Source organism: Echeneis naucrates, chromosome 6 (genome assembly GCF_900963305.1).
Source record: "Echeneis naucrates chromosome 6, fEcheNa1.1, whole genome shotgun sequence".
NCBI lineage: Eukaryota > Metazoa > Chordata > Actinopteri > Carangiformes > Echeneidae > Echeneis > Echeneis naucrates.
The window spans coordinates 656,510-671,873 of NC_042516.1; the positions used below are offsets into that span (position 1 = coordinate 656,510).

General features: G+C 40.7%; 2 protein-coding genes across 3 annotated transcripts in view; both read right to left on the minus strand.

The window, feature by feature from the left end:
* Positions 1-730: 730 nt before the first annotated feature.
* Positions 731-2,947, minus strand: fzd1 (frizzled class receptor 1). Its single transcript, XM_029505325.1, has one exon. It carries the CDS (start codon positions 2,665-2,667, stop codon positions 1,006-1,008), a length of 1,662 nt encoding a protein of 553 aa, XP_029361185.1. The 5' UTR covers positions 2,668-2,947; the 3' UTR covers positions 731-1,005.
* A 3,394-nt stretch (positions 2,948-6,341) lies between these two features.
* Positions 6,342-15,364, minus strand: part of cdk14 (cyclin dependent kinase 14) — a 167,653-nt gene continuing 158,630 nt past the window's right edge. For both annotated transcript variants that reach the window (XM_029505326.1, XM_029505327.1), the window contains one exon: positions 6,342-10,879. The gene's annotated coding sequence lies outside the window, so the exon portion shown is untranslated. The remainder of the gene's footprint in view (positions 10,880-15,364) is intronic.

Below are 15,364 nucleotides of genomic sequence, written 5' to 3' on the forward strand. Positions count from 1 at the left end.
GCTCACAGGAATAAGGTTGATGTTGAAAATATGCTTTAACACGCATGCGCGCACACACAGACAGCAAGAGAGTTCTTCAGCTTCTACATGTTCCAGCATTGTGTTCTTGCATGTTTTAGACCTTAACACCAGTCTGAATGTTAAATCACATCTGACATTTTTTGAAGACGTGGCCACATCTTATTTCCCCGTAGCATAAAAATCTGAGTGATCTCCTTTCATTTTGTTCAAATTTGTGTTATTGTGGTGTTACAATGCACAATCTCTTCATTGTAATGTGTTCCTAGATCTGCATTGCAATGGAACAATAACACAAATCACACAAAGCAATGCCTCAATAAGTTTGTCTGAAACAAAAAAATCTCAGGAATTAAAACATGCAGAAAAACTGTGTGATTGTGCGTGTGCTTTATTTGGAAAGGAATGTAATAACTGTCAGGGCCTGAACTGCAGGCCATGGCCATCTGTCACAATGACTCACATTCACAACCTGTGCAGTCTCTCAGCCCACACTGCTGACATTTCCCTGCAGAGCTGGGCAACTGCTGCTCTGCTGTACAACAGACATGAACTGCAGCTGGTTAATCAAGAATAAGAGGCAGCCACGAGGAAGCACTTGGGTTTCACGGGACTCTGCTTAGAATAGACCCACCGCTCACAGGCAGTTCACTGATCAAAGACGCACACACTCAAAGTGAAACGCTCCCACTGGCTCTTTGACGGTCAGCTGGCTCTTTGTGATGGTTAAGTACAATTCCATTATGTCCAAGTATGAAAAAAGTAGTGTTTTTTTTTTTTTTTTTTAATGAAGTGTTTTTAAAATCTTTAAATACAAATATATACTTACAAAAATCTCACAAATGTGTATGTACATAAAAAAAACAAACAAAAAAAAAAAACAGAGTGTCTCCTGTAAGTCAAAGACAAATAAAAGAAAATCATAAAAAAGATTATCATTCAGTTTGTCTCTAAGCAGTCTGGGTGAGGGTTTGGGGTGAAACCACACTATACTGTGGTCTCACCCTGTTTACTGTTGGCCAGTCTCGTGTAAAACCTCCTCCAAGAGTTGAGTGTCTTCCCTGACCAGATCCAAAATCCAGAGGTGATGCCCACAATGAGCGTCATGAGATACTTGATCATGAAGACCGTGAAGTCAGGGCTCATGTTGGGGTGGTTCTGGACAGGACACGGCACAGCGTACGTCTTGCACGTCTGGCTGATCCACGTCCTCTCCCACTGCTCTCTGAAGGCTTGCTCATAGAAGTAACAGGCAATGACGATGGTGGCCGGCACAGTGTAGAGCACGCTGAAGATCCCTATCCGCACCATCAGCTTCTCCAGCTTCTCCGTCTTGGTGCCGTCATGCTTCATGATGGTCCGGATGCGAAACAGAGACACAAAGCCGGCCAGGAGGAAGGAGGTTCCAATAAACAGGTAGACAAACAGGGGCGCCAGAACAAATCCCCGCAGGGCATCCACGCTGTTGATGCCCACAAAGCAGACTCCGCTCAGCACGTCCCCGTCCACCTGCCCCACGGCCAGGATGGTGATCGTCTTGATGGCGGGCACAGCCCAGGCCGCCAAGTGGAAATACTGAGAGTTGGCCTCGATGGCCTCGTGGCCCCATTTCATCCCCGCAGCCAGAAACCAGGTGAGAGCCAGGATGACCCACCAGATGGAGCTGGCCATGCTGAAGAAGTAGAGCATCATGAAGAGGATGGTGCAGCCCTCCTTCTTGGTGCCCTGTACCACAGTCCTGATGTCGTTGTCAAACCTGTCATTGCAAACCACCTTGTCCTCCAGCAAAAAGCCAGCAATGTAAGCGATGGACACCATGGTGTAGCAGCCGGACAGGAAGACAATGGGCCGCTCGGGGTAGCTGAAGCGCTTCATGTCCACCAGGTAGGTGAGCACGGTGAACAAGGTGGAAGCGCAGCAAAGTACTGACCAGATGCCGATCCAGATCCGGGCGAATTTGAGCTCCTCCTCGCTGAAGTACATCATCCCGTGGGACCTTTTGGGCTCGCACGGGGCGCCGCAGTTCTCCTGTCCAAGGAAGCGGTAGTTGAGATAGGGAGGAACACGGAGCGAGGACGGGCACCTGAACTGGCCGCTGTCGTGCTCCGGGGGCGGCCGCTCGGTGGGGTGCGGAGCTCGCTCCTCGGACTCGCCGCGGTCCGACATGTTCTGGCCGACGCACAGCTCTCCCGCGCCGTGCACCGGGAAGGACTCGCACGCGAGCGTGTCGGGCCACTGGAAGCCGAACTTGTTCATGAGTGCCTCGCAGCCCTGGCGTGCTCGCTCGCAGAGAGAGCGGCACGGGGGCAGCGCCTGCTCCAGCACCGTGCACACCGGAGCGTACATGGAGCACAGGAAGAACTTCAGGTCCGGGGAGCACTGCACCTTGACCAGCGGGTAGAACTGGTGCACCTCCAGCCCCGCGTCCTCCTGGTTAGTGTGACCCAGCAGGTTCGGCATGATGGTTTCATTGTACGCGATGTCCGTGCACAGAGGAATGGAGATCGGCTGGCAGAAGCCGTGCTCCGGTATCGACATTCCGCGGTCCCCGCCGCCGTACTGGCCGTTTACGCGAAAGATTCCCACGTTTAGGAAGTGGAAGAAAAACACCAAAGTCAACACAGTGGGAAGGTGGCCGTCGGAAGCCATGGTGGAGGATTAATCCGCTGCCGCACGCCGTGTTTGTTTCTCAACTAACTTGCGTTGCCTCTCCGGGAGGAAGCCAGCACTTCCCTGAACGCTCTTTGTTGGCGTCTCTTTCTGCTGCTTCCCCGGGAATTTCACCAGTCCGTCCCCCGGCTTCTCACCGAGCCGGGTAATCACAAAGTGGGCTTATCCAGGTGGAATCCAGCACAATGAAGCATATTCCTGGCGGAAAGGAGCTCTCTCTCTCGGTGCGGCCGACTCGGCGTCAGTCTGTTCTTCCAACCTGTTCTGCTCTGTGTCCCTGCTCAGCGATGCGGGCCGTCAAGTACCACATGACCCCGCACGACTTCCGCCCACAGCCTTCAAAATAATAATGAGTAGTCGAAAACGTTCATGTTAAATCTTTTATTGCAGTATGTGACGCTTTTCTGCCGGTTGGCTCCATTGGCATAATCAACTACAAAGAAGCTCTTTTTAACAAAATGAATTTCTTCTTTTTACAATTTACATTTTTTTTTCTTTTAGAATTCATTCATTTATTTCAGAAGACGTTTTGTTTTAAGGAATGGTTTGTACAAAAAACTGTCATCATTATAAGGCTCAAATCACTGTCTCGCCTAAAGCACAAGATAAGACTATTATTGTAAGCAATAGCTTTCATAACTTTAAAGGATAAAAGAGCAGGGAAACCGTTATCAGCGGTAGGTGATGGAGCCCAGTTGGCTAAACTTCCTGTCCATACCTAATTCACGCTGGGTGGCTTTACCCCTCTCTCTCGCTCTCTCTCTCGCTCCTTCCCTCCCTCTCAGTTGGACATAGCAGATGGAGGTTTGGGAGGGTCTGCATTTTTCCAAATGTTTGCCTCAGTTACAGAGGTTCATTTCAGTTCACCTCTGCTCTGTTCCTAGCACGAATGCTGGACAAACAGCACTGCCAAGAATCTTAAAGGACCAAACCAGTGCAGGTTAACTACTAATCCTATGTAATTCAAATTCAGTGCCCGTTTTCCATTTTTAAAGACATTTTAATCTTTGAAATATATATTCCTCACAGGGAGACAACGTTTCCATTCTTTTCTAAGGAAATTAAATTAGTACTCTCTTAAAGAAAGATTGTCATGATGCAGTATAAGCATACAATGATTATAAAATCCTTCACACAACGATAAAAATACACTCGTTACACGACAGTACAATTCAAAGTGCAGTTTTATTAACTTTACTGTAACAATTTAGCATTAATCTGGTGCAGGAAGAATGACCAATACAACAATTTCCCATTAGTCACTGTTTTTCAAACATTTTCAAACATATTTGGTTCATTTGATAGACAGTAAAAGTTGATTTCTTGGCAATCAAACAATATAAGAATATCAAATCAGATATTTGAATCAATGTTTCAGGGAATCAACCCATTGATATCTTCAGTTGAAAAGATGGTCATACCAGTATCACAGTATATTTAACCTGAAAATTTCAAAATATAATTGAATTGCTGATCATTCTTAGTTTCTGCTTCATTAAAAGACAGAACATTGGCACTTCTTGGAACTTCTCATATTATTATTTATTATATTACAATATAGGTGCTAATTACAATGACTGTTTCTACTGACTTAAGACACAATATTATTTGGTAATGTATTATATACTTCTTACTATATTAATCATTTACCATGACAACTTACAACAAACTAATAGCCTTGCAGTTGCTGTTACAGACAATCAGTTTTTTGCTTGCTAGCTCAAAGACAAAAGGCTCGTGGAAACATCAACGCATGACAGATAGAGAAATGGAAATATTGTTGACAATAAACAGTATGCTGTACAAAGCACAGTACATTGCACAAAACTAAAACATTATCAGACAGTTTACAGTATATAGATAGTATGTACATTGATTGATTGCGTGTTAAAAGTAAAACAAAAAGTTAATTACCTAGGGAAAACATGAATGCTTTCGGCCTTATTAGACTATTAAGATGACACAAACAAACAAAAATCCTGTGAAAAATGTTTTCACCTGTTTTCCCTCTTTGTTCACTTTTACTTTTTGGACCATTAAGTGGCTGTGATCAAATAACAACTTTGGCAATGAGCAAACCCATTAACCATCTAAAAACAATTTAGATCAGACAGAATTTTTTTTCAGTTGCCTCCTCCCAGTTGCTGTACTTCAGTGTTAATTCCTCACATAAAATGGAATCTACTCCTCAGAAAAAACAAACAAACAAAAAAAAAAAAAACTATGCATGATACATCACTGCTCTGTGTGCAGACAGGGTGCAACTTGAGAGGGTGTTTTCATGTCATTTCCAAGCACCAGCAAAGACACAACTTTCGGTAATCAGCCTTTGTGCAAAGAATGTGTTTATGTCTAAGAATAAGTAAGCCGAAGGTGGAAAAATGCATACAATCTGTAAGGGAGACAAGATGAGAGCAATGCATTCCATCTGGCACCGCAGGGAAGAGACAAGTACTGTAAAATACACACTGATCAAGGAATGCTGGATTTTCTTCCACTGGGCTGTACAGAATGTTTCAGCTGACCTATAACTTTCAGCGCTAGTCTTTACTATCATTCCATATCAGATCTGCCACGCATACATCACCTGAGATGATCTGTAGAGTAAAGACATGATGTGAGGCCTTAGATGCTGTGTAATGTGTTTATCTTTAGAATTGCTTTTCAGACTATGGTGCAGCGGCAGCAGGCATGTTTTATCTCAGGCGAGTGTTTTTGAATATTGACTGATGAAAAAGGGGATTTGTATCGTCACAGTTCCCTGTGGCCCACAGACGCAGATTGCATGTTTGACTGTTATTTTTTTCATACCACACATCTTGCCTCTTGGCTCTTACAGAGCAATTTTTTGAGCTTTGGTCAGAACAAGTCACAATAAAAACTCTCAAGTTAGAAATGAAGCAATAGCTTTGGGAAATCACTTAAGTCTGTAGTTAATTACTCTATAAAAAATAATTACAATAGGCCATTGAAAATTCCAATGATGGACCTTCAAGTCACACTTGAATAAAACTTATATCAAAGTGACATACTTGAAAATTACTTTACATGAAGTTCACCCATAAGAATTTGGCCGGCTGCTTGTCAGTTTCCACCCAATTTAACATCTGTCCCTGCACGTGGCGCCTCCGTGTAGTTTCTTTTAGCTATGCCCAACACAACTGAGGCCTGGTCACCAGACCCTCACAGACGAGCTCCACTTCCACAAGTTACCACTCTTCAGGACTGGGAACATTTGGGGGTCTTGCAGGAAGATGTGGAAAATGTTGCTGGGTGGAAGGGCATCTGAACCTCTTAGTCTAAGCTGCTGCCACCATGACCTGACCTCGGATGTAAATACAATAGAAAACCGATCCTTTTTTCATCGTCATTAGTTTTTTTTTGTTATGAGCCACTCTCGTTGTTTGTAGGTTCTTTCCTGCTGAGGCCAAAGGCTTAAGGCTGATGATTCTTACATTCTGGAGCCTGGGTTAGGGTTAGGGTTAGGGTTTGGATTGGACATTGGACAAAACTATCACCTAGTGAAGAAAGCATCTGCCTTAGTAACAACTTCATTTGAAACAAGTTGCTCATATTCCATTAGAACCTGGTCCAGGAACTGGGCCAATACCAGGTGTTCCACTTCATTAGATATTGTTGGGAACAGATACAACTGAAGCGTTAATAAATTTTATTTCAGGTAAAACAACATTAAACAACATTTACAGAAGGACATTACATCTTCCATAATAACATTACATACAGGTTTTAACAAATAATGCAACAGCTATTCTACTGTATACTATATTGTTTCACTTGTTTTATGAAGTGACCGGTGACACTTCTGTTTTCCAAACCACATGTCAAAATGATGTATTTTCAGTGCAGCATACAAAAAAGAAAAAGAAACTGTGAGAGAAGCATCATTGAAAAAAGTTACAAACATAGATTCATTTTTCACACGCAAAATCCACCCTATATGTCTCTCCTACCAATACCACTTTGTCCACATGATAAACAATGCCAAAAATAGATGCCTTATATTTATATCCATCATATATGTATATTCACATATGAATTCTATTAGTATTAAGGGAACAGTTGCCACCCTGTTTACAAACATATTGGAAGCATCACTGATTCACTTCTCACAAAATGTGTTGTCACCTTATCAAGCTCAAACTTTGACACGCTGGATATTCTGTCACAGTGCTAAATGGGAAACTCCACCAAGCCATTAATTCACTGGACTTTATTTGAAATATATGAAGAACATTCAAGTTTGAGCAGGGACTCTGTCCACACAGTACCAAAAAGTACAGGTAAGGGGGGGCATACCAAAAATAATAATTCAGTTGCTAATACTGCCTGAAATCCTTTAAAGCCACGCAGCAGCTGGGCACAGTTCAATGGTATTGACCATCTTCCCATTAGGCTGCTTTACTGATATTACCCAATGCACCCCATCCATTTTTCCATGACATTGAAAAGCCAGGAGATAACTTCAAAGTACAGCATTTCTACAAGCTCTCTTCCCTAATCTGTTTTCAAGTTTAATACTGGTATTGTCAGTTACAATGGCCTATATACTTTATCACTGGGGGCAAAGCAGATAAAACCATAAATACTGGAATGTAATGGTAAGCTGATTTATCTTTAAAGTGCATTTTCAAAACAACATCAGGGAAAAATGAGCCCATCATGATTTATTGTTCACCTCAGAATTACTATAATCTTTATGGTCTGTCTCCTTGCTTTTGCACATTTAAAAGGTAGTTTCAGATATTCTGCTCTATGGATGTTGAAAGAGTTGTTGGTCACAATGATTCCATCTCCTCAGTGAGCGACTACCCTGAAGAAGAAAGTGGACAAAATCCCCAGTACTTGTTCTGTAGGAAGAGGTTTTCAAAATATTGGCAATGCCTCTTTTTAATGTGTCCTGTCCACAATAATCAATCAGACAAAAATGTATACTTCAGGTCCAATGAAGTGTGTTTTGAGGACTATAGGGGAAAGAAGACGACACAGCAATGTTATGTCCTCTGTATACCGACACTGCTGTGTACAAGTTATCTATCAAATAAGTGTTGGTAAAACGGTGAACACCTTTTACGCTGTGACTGCCCATCACAGAATTTATTTAAATTCAAGTCCAATGCAGCCATTGCCAATTTTTCACCTAAGATACAGCCAGGGTATGTCTGCACACAACCAGGATCTTCTTACAGTGTAGCCATTCAAGTGATGGATGAAAAGAAGAGGAGTGATCACATTATCTGAACGTTTCTGTGAATGTGACAAATAAGCTGGCGGCTACACGGCTTTTAATGCACTGGAGCTGATGGGACTAGATAGGTGCAGGAAGTTAATCCTGGCAGGCAAGACATCTATACTATAATTATGTGTGTGAGTATGTGTGGTGTGTGTCTGTTTGTTGGTGTATGTATATGTCTCAGAGGCCATGGCCAGGATAAGTGTCCACAGTTTCCAATTCTCAGTGGCTTCACATCTACAACCTCATCTTTCCAGCTAATCAACAGTATTGGGCCAATATTATTGTTTCAGTTGATATTAAAGAGGAAGCCATTGTATTGATAGTACGTCACAATTATTACCATATGTTTAAGCTGCAATATTTAGATAATATTCACACAAAGCATTAAAAAAACAATATAAAGATCTTTGCAGATGATACATCATCATAAAGCAGACGTTTGTCATGATATCAGAATAAGCTCCAGAACACCTAGAACATGGAGGATGTTGAGGGGCACACATCTGGGGGAGGTCTCATGTTGGTGGTGGAGGGACTGATCAGTTATTAACCACCTAAACTACACAGACACACACAAACACACAGCACTCATTCCTACAGTTGCCAAATTCATCAGGTAAGAGAAGCTCTGACTCATGAACTGAACGAAATGTTACAGATCAGCCGATCCTGGTAGACTATTGCATTTGATGGCATCACATAAAGCATGGGGAGGATTGTCGTGGGCCAAATCACACAGCAGGCCACACAGCCTATTGTCTTGCTGCTTCACCTTTTGTACATTAGCTCATTTACATGGATGGAAGCACCAATGCTTAGCTATTGCATGTGTTTAATACACTCTTTACACCCACACTTACTCACACACACACACACACACACACACACACACACACACTTACAGTTGTTGTCCATTACAGTATTGCGTCTTTATTCTTCTGCACCCTGTTGGGTGCTGTCCCTGTCATGTTATGTGTGCACCATCAACATCAAATCAATAAATTGAGAGTAACTTCTCAGCGGCAACACAAAACTCACATCAGTCACATCTGGTTCCCATATGGAGGTCCATTGGAAACTTAAAGGGGAATCATTTGTTAAATATATGCATCTACACTAGGTCTGCTTCTTCTGTTTGTTTTATAAGAGGTTGCCTGTTGAGTGCATGCATTAAAATGTATTACCTTTTTGTATTTGTGTGTGTATCTAAACTACAGTACATGCAGTGTAGTGGCCACTTTCATAGACCGTACATTGTGACAGTGTCACCAGCATAGCAACCACATTTCTAGCCCCCAGTTTGAAAGTTTGACAAAAATAATCTACTCATGTTTTAAAAATTTAAAAGTCAATGTTGAGAGAGCTTGATAACATTCATCTTTGTACTAGTTATGATGGGAAAATGGCACCAAGACCGTAGATTGTATGTAAGAGAAGAAAGTAAAATTTTAATCCAATTGCATGTTCACGTGTTAACTGGCAGTTCCATTCAGAGAAAAATAAGGTATAAAGCATGTGGTATAAAATATGCTATAGGGATAATCAGGATAGAGGACAGAGCAGGTCAGGTGCAGCCTTCACTCCTCCTCACCCCCATTATCTCCTCAAAACTGACAAATTACAAACTGGAGGCTTCAAAAAGACAGCTCACAAATCAGTGTCAGGGTGGGCTGACACTTCAGCAAGACTGAAACTGTGCTTGGCTCAAGTTGTGTTTTTACAAAGTTACTTTTAAATATATCGGGGAGGGATGAAGTCTCAAATACCAGATCATAACAATAGATCTGGATGTAAAGGAAGCTGACTGGTTGATCTGAGATGTAAACATTTAACAGGCCCTACCGACAGTTCCTGCCTAACTGCCACGAGACACATTTCAGCCTGAATTCACTTCACTGTGTTCTGCTAAATACATCAACAATGACCAAACTGTCCACTCTCTGCAGCCTGACTCTCAGCGATGCTGGTAGTGAGTTAAATATTTGATGATGGTTGATGATGACGGAAGGATGGTTAAAACTAAAAACAAAAATTAGGCTGTGAAAAAAAGACAATTTGTACAATTTTAAAAGTGTATTGAACTTCTTCAGGATTTTTGAAGATGAGAGAAAAGAAGCAGCAAAAACTATTGTGTATAGATCTACATTGAAAGTAGAGTGATACCAAATTGGTGATAGGCTACTTAACAAATACCACAGTTAACTAAATAGCACACTAAAATTCTGCCACATTTAGTAGAACCAGCAATAACATCAGCTGTTTCAGCACCAATGACCTCCAATATGGCTGCCAGAGGATGTGTTCCACCACCTGAGAGCCCTCCATTATCATTCATTTTTATTATTGTTATTATTATTATTATTACTGATATTTGAGGTTAATGGATAAAGAGTTTAACCTCATTAGAAACAAATGGAAATAAACCTTTAGGATTCATTGCCCTTTGAACTGACTGCGACGTGTTATTTGAATTTTTTTGTTGTCATCAATGTGTTTGTTGTGTGTCCTGGGAGAGCAGTAAAGTGGAGAGAAGATGAAGCAATATTAAAACTGTTCCATTATATAGTTTCTAGATGAGTATATCATACATACAAATATACATTCTTAAATAGGAGGCTAGTTACAAACACAAAACACAATATGTACCAATAGTAAAGTCCTTTTGTTTATACTGTGACAATGATAAATGAGTTATTGGAACCTTATAAAAAGTAAACAAACTTTGCAAATGAATCACTGAAATCTTACATACCCTTCATAATGCACACATGCATTCACTCTCCTTCTCATGCACACACCACACACACCCTCTCACACACACACACTTGTATCTTGAAGGTAATAAATAAAGAGAACTGGGGCCCTCTCATTTGTCTGGATACTCGAGCTCAGCATCTTCTTCATCTGTTTTTTTTTTTTTTTTGTCACACCAACCACCTGAAAAACACACACAGAAAAAACACAAGGTGTCAGTAACACACTCCACATATTCAACACTAAAAGATGTATAAAATAATACCATTATACCCCCCACTGGTAAACTTTAGTTGACTTTGGTCATGCATATGCTATAGCCGAGTCCAATTAATGAAGGAAAATCAACTCTTGTATTTCAGGGCAGTTTTGATGAGGGCTAATATTTTTTCCTCCCCACATTTATCAAATAGGTTTTCTTGTAATTTATTTTGCAGAAATAAAACAAAATATGTTAGAAATGAAAACATCTTATTGTTAAGTTACCCAGCAGTGCAAAATTAAAAGTCAAAATTAGCTGCACTTTCAGTTAGGGATTAAAAAATGTGTGGGATTTTCATTTATTTTTATTTTTTTTACAGTCGAACGTGAAGATAATGAGCGGAAGAAGGAGGGAATAAGAAGGGTTACAGGAAGGACTTGGATTAAAGGAGGAATTGGTAGGAAGTAAGAGCACCAGTAGAGGGGCAAAGGATGTCAAGGGAGAAGTGGAATAAGGGGAGGAGTGAGCACGGAAAAAGGAGGAGCAAAGAAGGGATACGTGGATGGATAAATAATGCATTGGCTCTCTCAGGTCCCTGACATCTCTCCTCACTGTCTCATATTCTCTCCCCCTCTTCCTCTCTCTCTGCTGTTTTCCTTTGGTCCTCAGTGCCCTGTGAATGCAGGCCTTTACACCAGGAATCTCAAATGTTGCTATTTGCAGATGATACACACTTTTATCGTTGCTGCAGTGTAAAAGGAATTGAAAGTGGTAAAGGTCTGGTTTGGTGCAGATAAGCTAAGAATGAAGTTAAGTACTGTGTGATGTCCACTTTTGACCAGAGCTACCACTGGCCCGGTTATTATAGAGTATCTCCATCATGTAATCACAAATGAAAAAAATTATTGTTCTTGTCCTCTATCATATTTTTTATGAGAGTTCTATCTATCTACTCTGTTGGCCTAGAAAGTATTTAAAACTGGGACTGAACAATCTAAAAAGCGAAGGGTTGTTCTCCTCCAGAAATTTTTTATCTGAGTAGATGCCACTTCTGGTATAGTAATGTCAGGTGTTTTGACACCTTGATTTCACTCTATTGTGAGAAAAATTATGGATACATTTTGAAATTCCATCCAGAGGAGGCACTTGGTCCCAGATCACAAATTTGAAGATATTAAAAAGGTAAAGCAATTTATTTAATGACACATTAATGAGCCATTACTAGTAGCATTAGCACTTTTTAACACTAGAATGACCAGAACTTCATAATGAGACTACTGGAACTGCTGTTGGATCTGGAATGGCATTTTGAATTAAACATTTTCAAAATACCCTGAATATTTTGTTATGGCAGTTTGCATGACAGACCTTAATTCAGCTACCTGGCAACTTCACATCCACAATGGACATCAGCTGCACTCTGTGCGTGTCTGTGCTCACATGCAATCGGAGAGAAGCAGCTGGTAGCAGTGAGAACACAAACTTGAGTTGATGTGTTTATTTTCAATAAACCACTGGGATGGATTTGATAATGAAGCACTGAGACAGCGCTCTGAAAACAGCACTGATGGACAGAGTGATGTTCTGATGGGACAAATCCAAAGTCATCATTTTAAAAGACTCGTCCCATCCTCGTATAATGGTAGCTATGACCATGACCTGCTTGAAAGTCACAAACCCAGGAGAGAGTAAAAAGTCCAGTGGGGTCACGTTATAAAATGGTATCAGATTTCTTCCATGCTGTTGTCACATGCTGCTGCCTATTGTGTGTTTATTAAGAGCATTAGACCCAAATCAGAAGTGAAATCTACCATATGTCCATATTGGTGATAATCAAAGATCTCTATTGAGATTTGATTCGAAATAGAAATACATAAGAGGCATTGCATCACTGTAATGTAGTCATGAAAGCTTTCTGATGACATGAACACAACTCCAAGTTAGGATCTTGTATAAAAACTGTTCACAGCAAAATCTCTGCTGTCAAGGTCAAGGTCACTGTGGCAGTATAGCAGCGTCATGAGTAGAGACAACTGCCATGCAAGGATTTCATTGTTTTTAAGGGATCCGATGTGCTAACAGCAGATGCAGGTTTCCGCTCTCTTGAGTTCAAAGTGGTTGTGTCTGTGTGTGTGTCAGGGGATTCCACTTGGAAAGCAGATGGAGCTGGTGGGTGGGTTTTGTGGGGAGGATTTAGCAGGCGTGGCCAGCTGCTGGCTATCTTTTGACAAAAACAGACCCTCCCCCCAAAAAAGAAATCCCTTAAATGCTGGTTGTTGGGCCTGGGAAAATACACAATAGAGAGAAACACCCCCCAAAAAAGCTCCAAGTTACTTGTATATGTATTTCAGAATAATGCCACAACAGTCACATGGAGCTAGACGTGTGTGTTAAAGTGTTTAACCACCCAATTTAAAAAAACACAGATTCATAGAGCGACAAAAAGGCTTGGCATGAGCTTTTTACATATAAGAAGAAGTTCCCCTATCACAGGAGCACATCCACCCTTTTTTATCACCTCAATGCAAAACATGTTGTAGCTAAGCATTGGTGCGTCCATCCATGTAAATGAGCTAATGTACAAAAGGTGAAGCAGCAAGACAACTGTTGTAACATGTTGTTCTGAAAACGGTTTGCTTTGTGTATTAGTCTGTGTAGTACACTGATGGGAAAATAAACAAGATTTTAAAGTTTACGCTAATGCATATTGATTCATTCATCAAAAAAAAAAAAAAAAAAAAAAAAAATTCTGGTTTTTGTCTCTAATATTGAAATATGATTAAAATTTGATTAATTTTAAATAAATTAATTACAAAGTGTATATATATGATTACTGGTTATTGTTTCCTCAGTGCTGGAGTTTATATGAGTGGTGGTTCATCTGGTAACACACAATCACAATGTGTGGACTAAAATAAGCTCAGATTTGGTTTTGAAAAACAATTTTTTGATTGAATATTTGATTAATTGACCAACAAAATTGATGAACACCAACTAACAAAAAAAGTCAACTCATACGTCAATCTGGAAACTCACCTTTAAATCTCTCTGAGCTAACTTATATAGTCTCATCATCTAAACCAGACCAGTACCAGGCAGGGTGTCAGAGAGACAGCAAAAATAAATCTGTGTTTAAAGAGAAAATATCAAGAGACCGACTTCAATTACGGTTTCATTGCGACAGGTGATTCACACGCTCCACGGCCCCTCTGTCTAACACGTGATGAGAGCTTAGCTAATGGCCGCTGATTATTGTGCATTATGATGAGTAGATATTAGTGTGATAATCATTTAATAGTTAGGGTTAAAATAAGATGTAGTGGTTACATGTACATTCTGCTTTCTTTTTTAAAGTTTTCAAATTAGAGTGAACCCCCCCCCCCAGTCCACGGACCATTTCTCCGGCATGTTTGGGGGCTACTGATCTAAACCATCATCTTGGCTTTTAGACTTGATACCTACCAGACTGTTTAAAGATGTTTTTCCAGTAGTGGATCTGATTACTGTGGGTTTATCTCTTGGTTATGTACCACAGTCTTTCGAGATTGCTGTTATTAATCCTCTCCTCAAAAGACCTAATCTTGGTCCAGCTGTGTTGGCTAATTATAGACTAATCCATGTGTTTGTCTCCAGCAGGTTAGGCTACTGTATCGGCCTGGTCACTGGACTCTCTAAAGGAGCTGTAAGACAGCTGCAGTCGCAGTACATCCAGAATGCTGCTGCTCGAGTCCTGACTAGAACCAGGAAATATGACAGTGCTCAGGTCTCTGCACTGGCTCCCTGTCGCTCAGAGAATAGACTTTGAAACAGCTCTGCTTGTGTACAAGTCTTTTCATGGTCAAGCACCAAAGTACATCTCTGACATGCTAGAGCCATATGAACCATCTTGGGCTCTGAGAACCTCAGGGAGTGGTCACCTGGTACCCAGAGTCAGGACTAAACATGGCGAGGCTGCATTCCAGTCTGGAACCGTCAGAAGATGTGAGACAGGCCTCAAATCTGACAACGCTTAAATCCAGGCTGAAAACAATTCTATTTAGTATTTTAAGTATTTTATCTGCGCTTTTTAGCTTTCAGTTCAGTCAATAATTATTTTATGTTTTATGTCATCATTTTATCTTCTTGTAAAATAGTACAACAATTCTTCTTTGTAATTTTTTGTATCTGTAAAGCACTTTGAATTACCCTGTGTATGAATTGTGCTCTTTAAATAAACGTGCCTTTCCTTACCTTATGTGTAAAGTGCCTTGACGTAAGTTTGCTATGATTTGGCCATAGATAAAAAAATTTGATTTGATTTGATATGCAGATGTAATATTTCCTGTACCACAGTTAACTTCCAACACAGAACAGAGAAGTAAATTAAAGTATTTATGAACATGGTTGAAAAATCATTAGGGCTGCAAACTCATGATTAATCTGTTAATAATTTTTTCATGAAAGGATTATTCAATTATTAATTTGCT

Bases quoted from the DNA above. Each gene is read 5' to 3' on its own strand.
- fzd1 (XM_029505325.1), bottom strand. From the start codon at position 2,667: ATGGCTTCCGACGGCCACCTTCCCACTGTGTTGACTTTGGTGTTTTTC.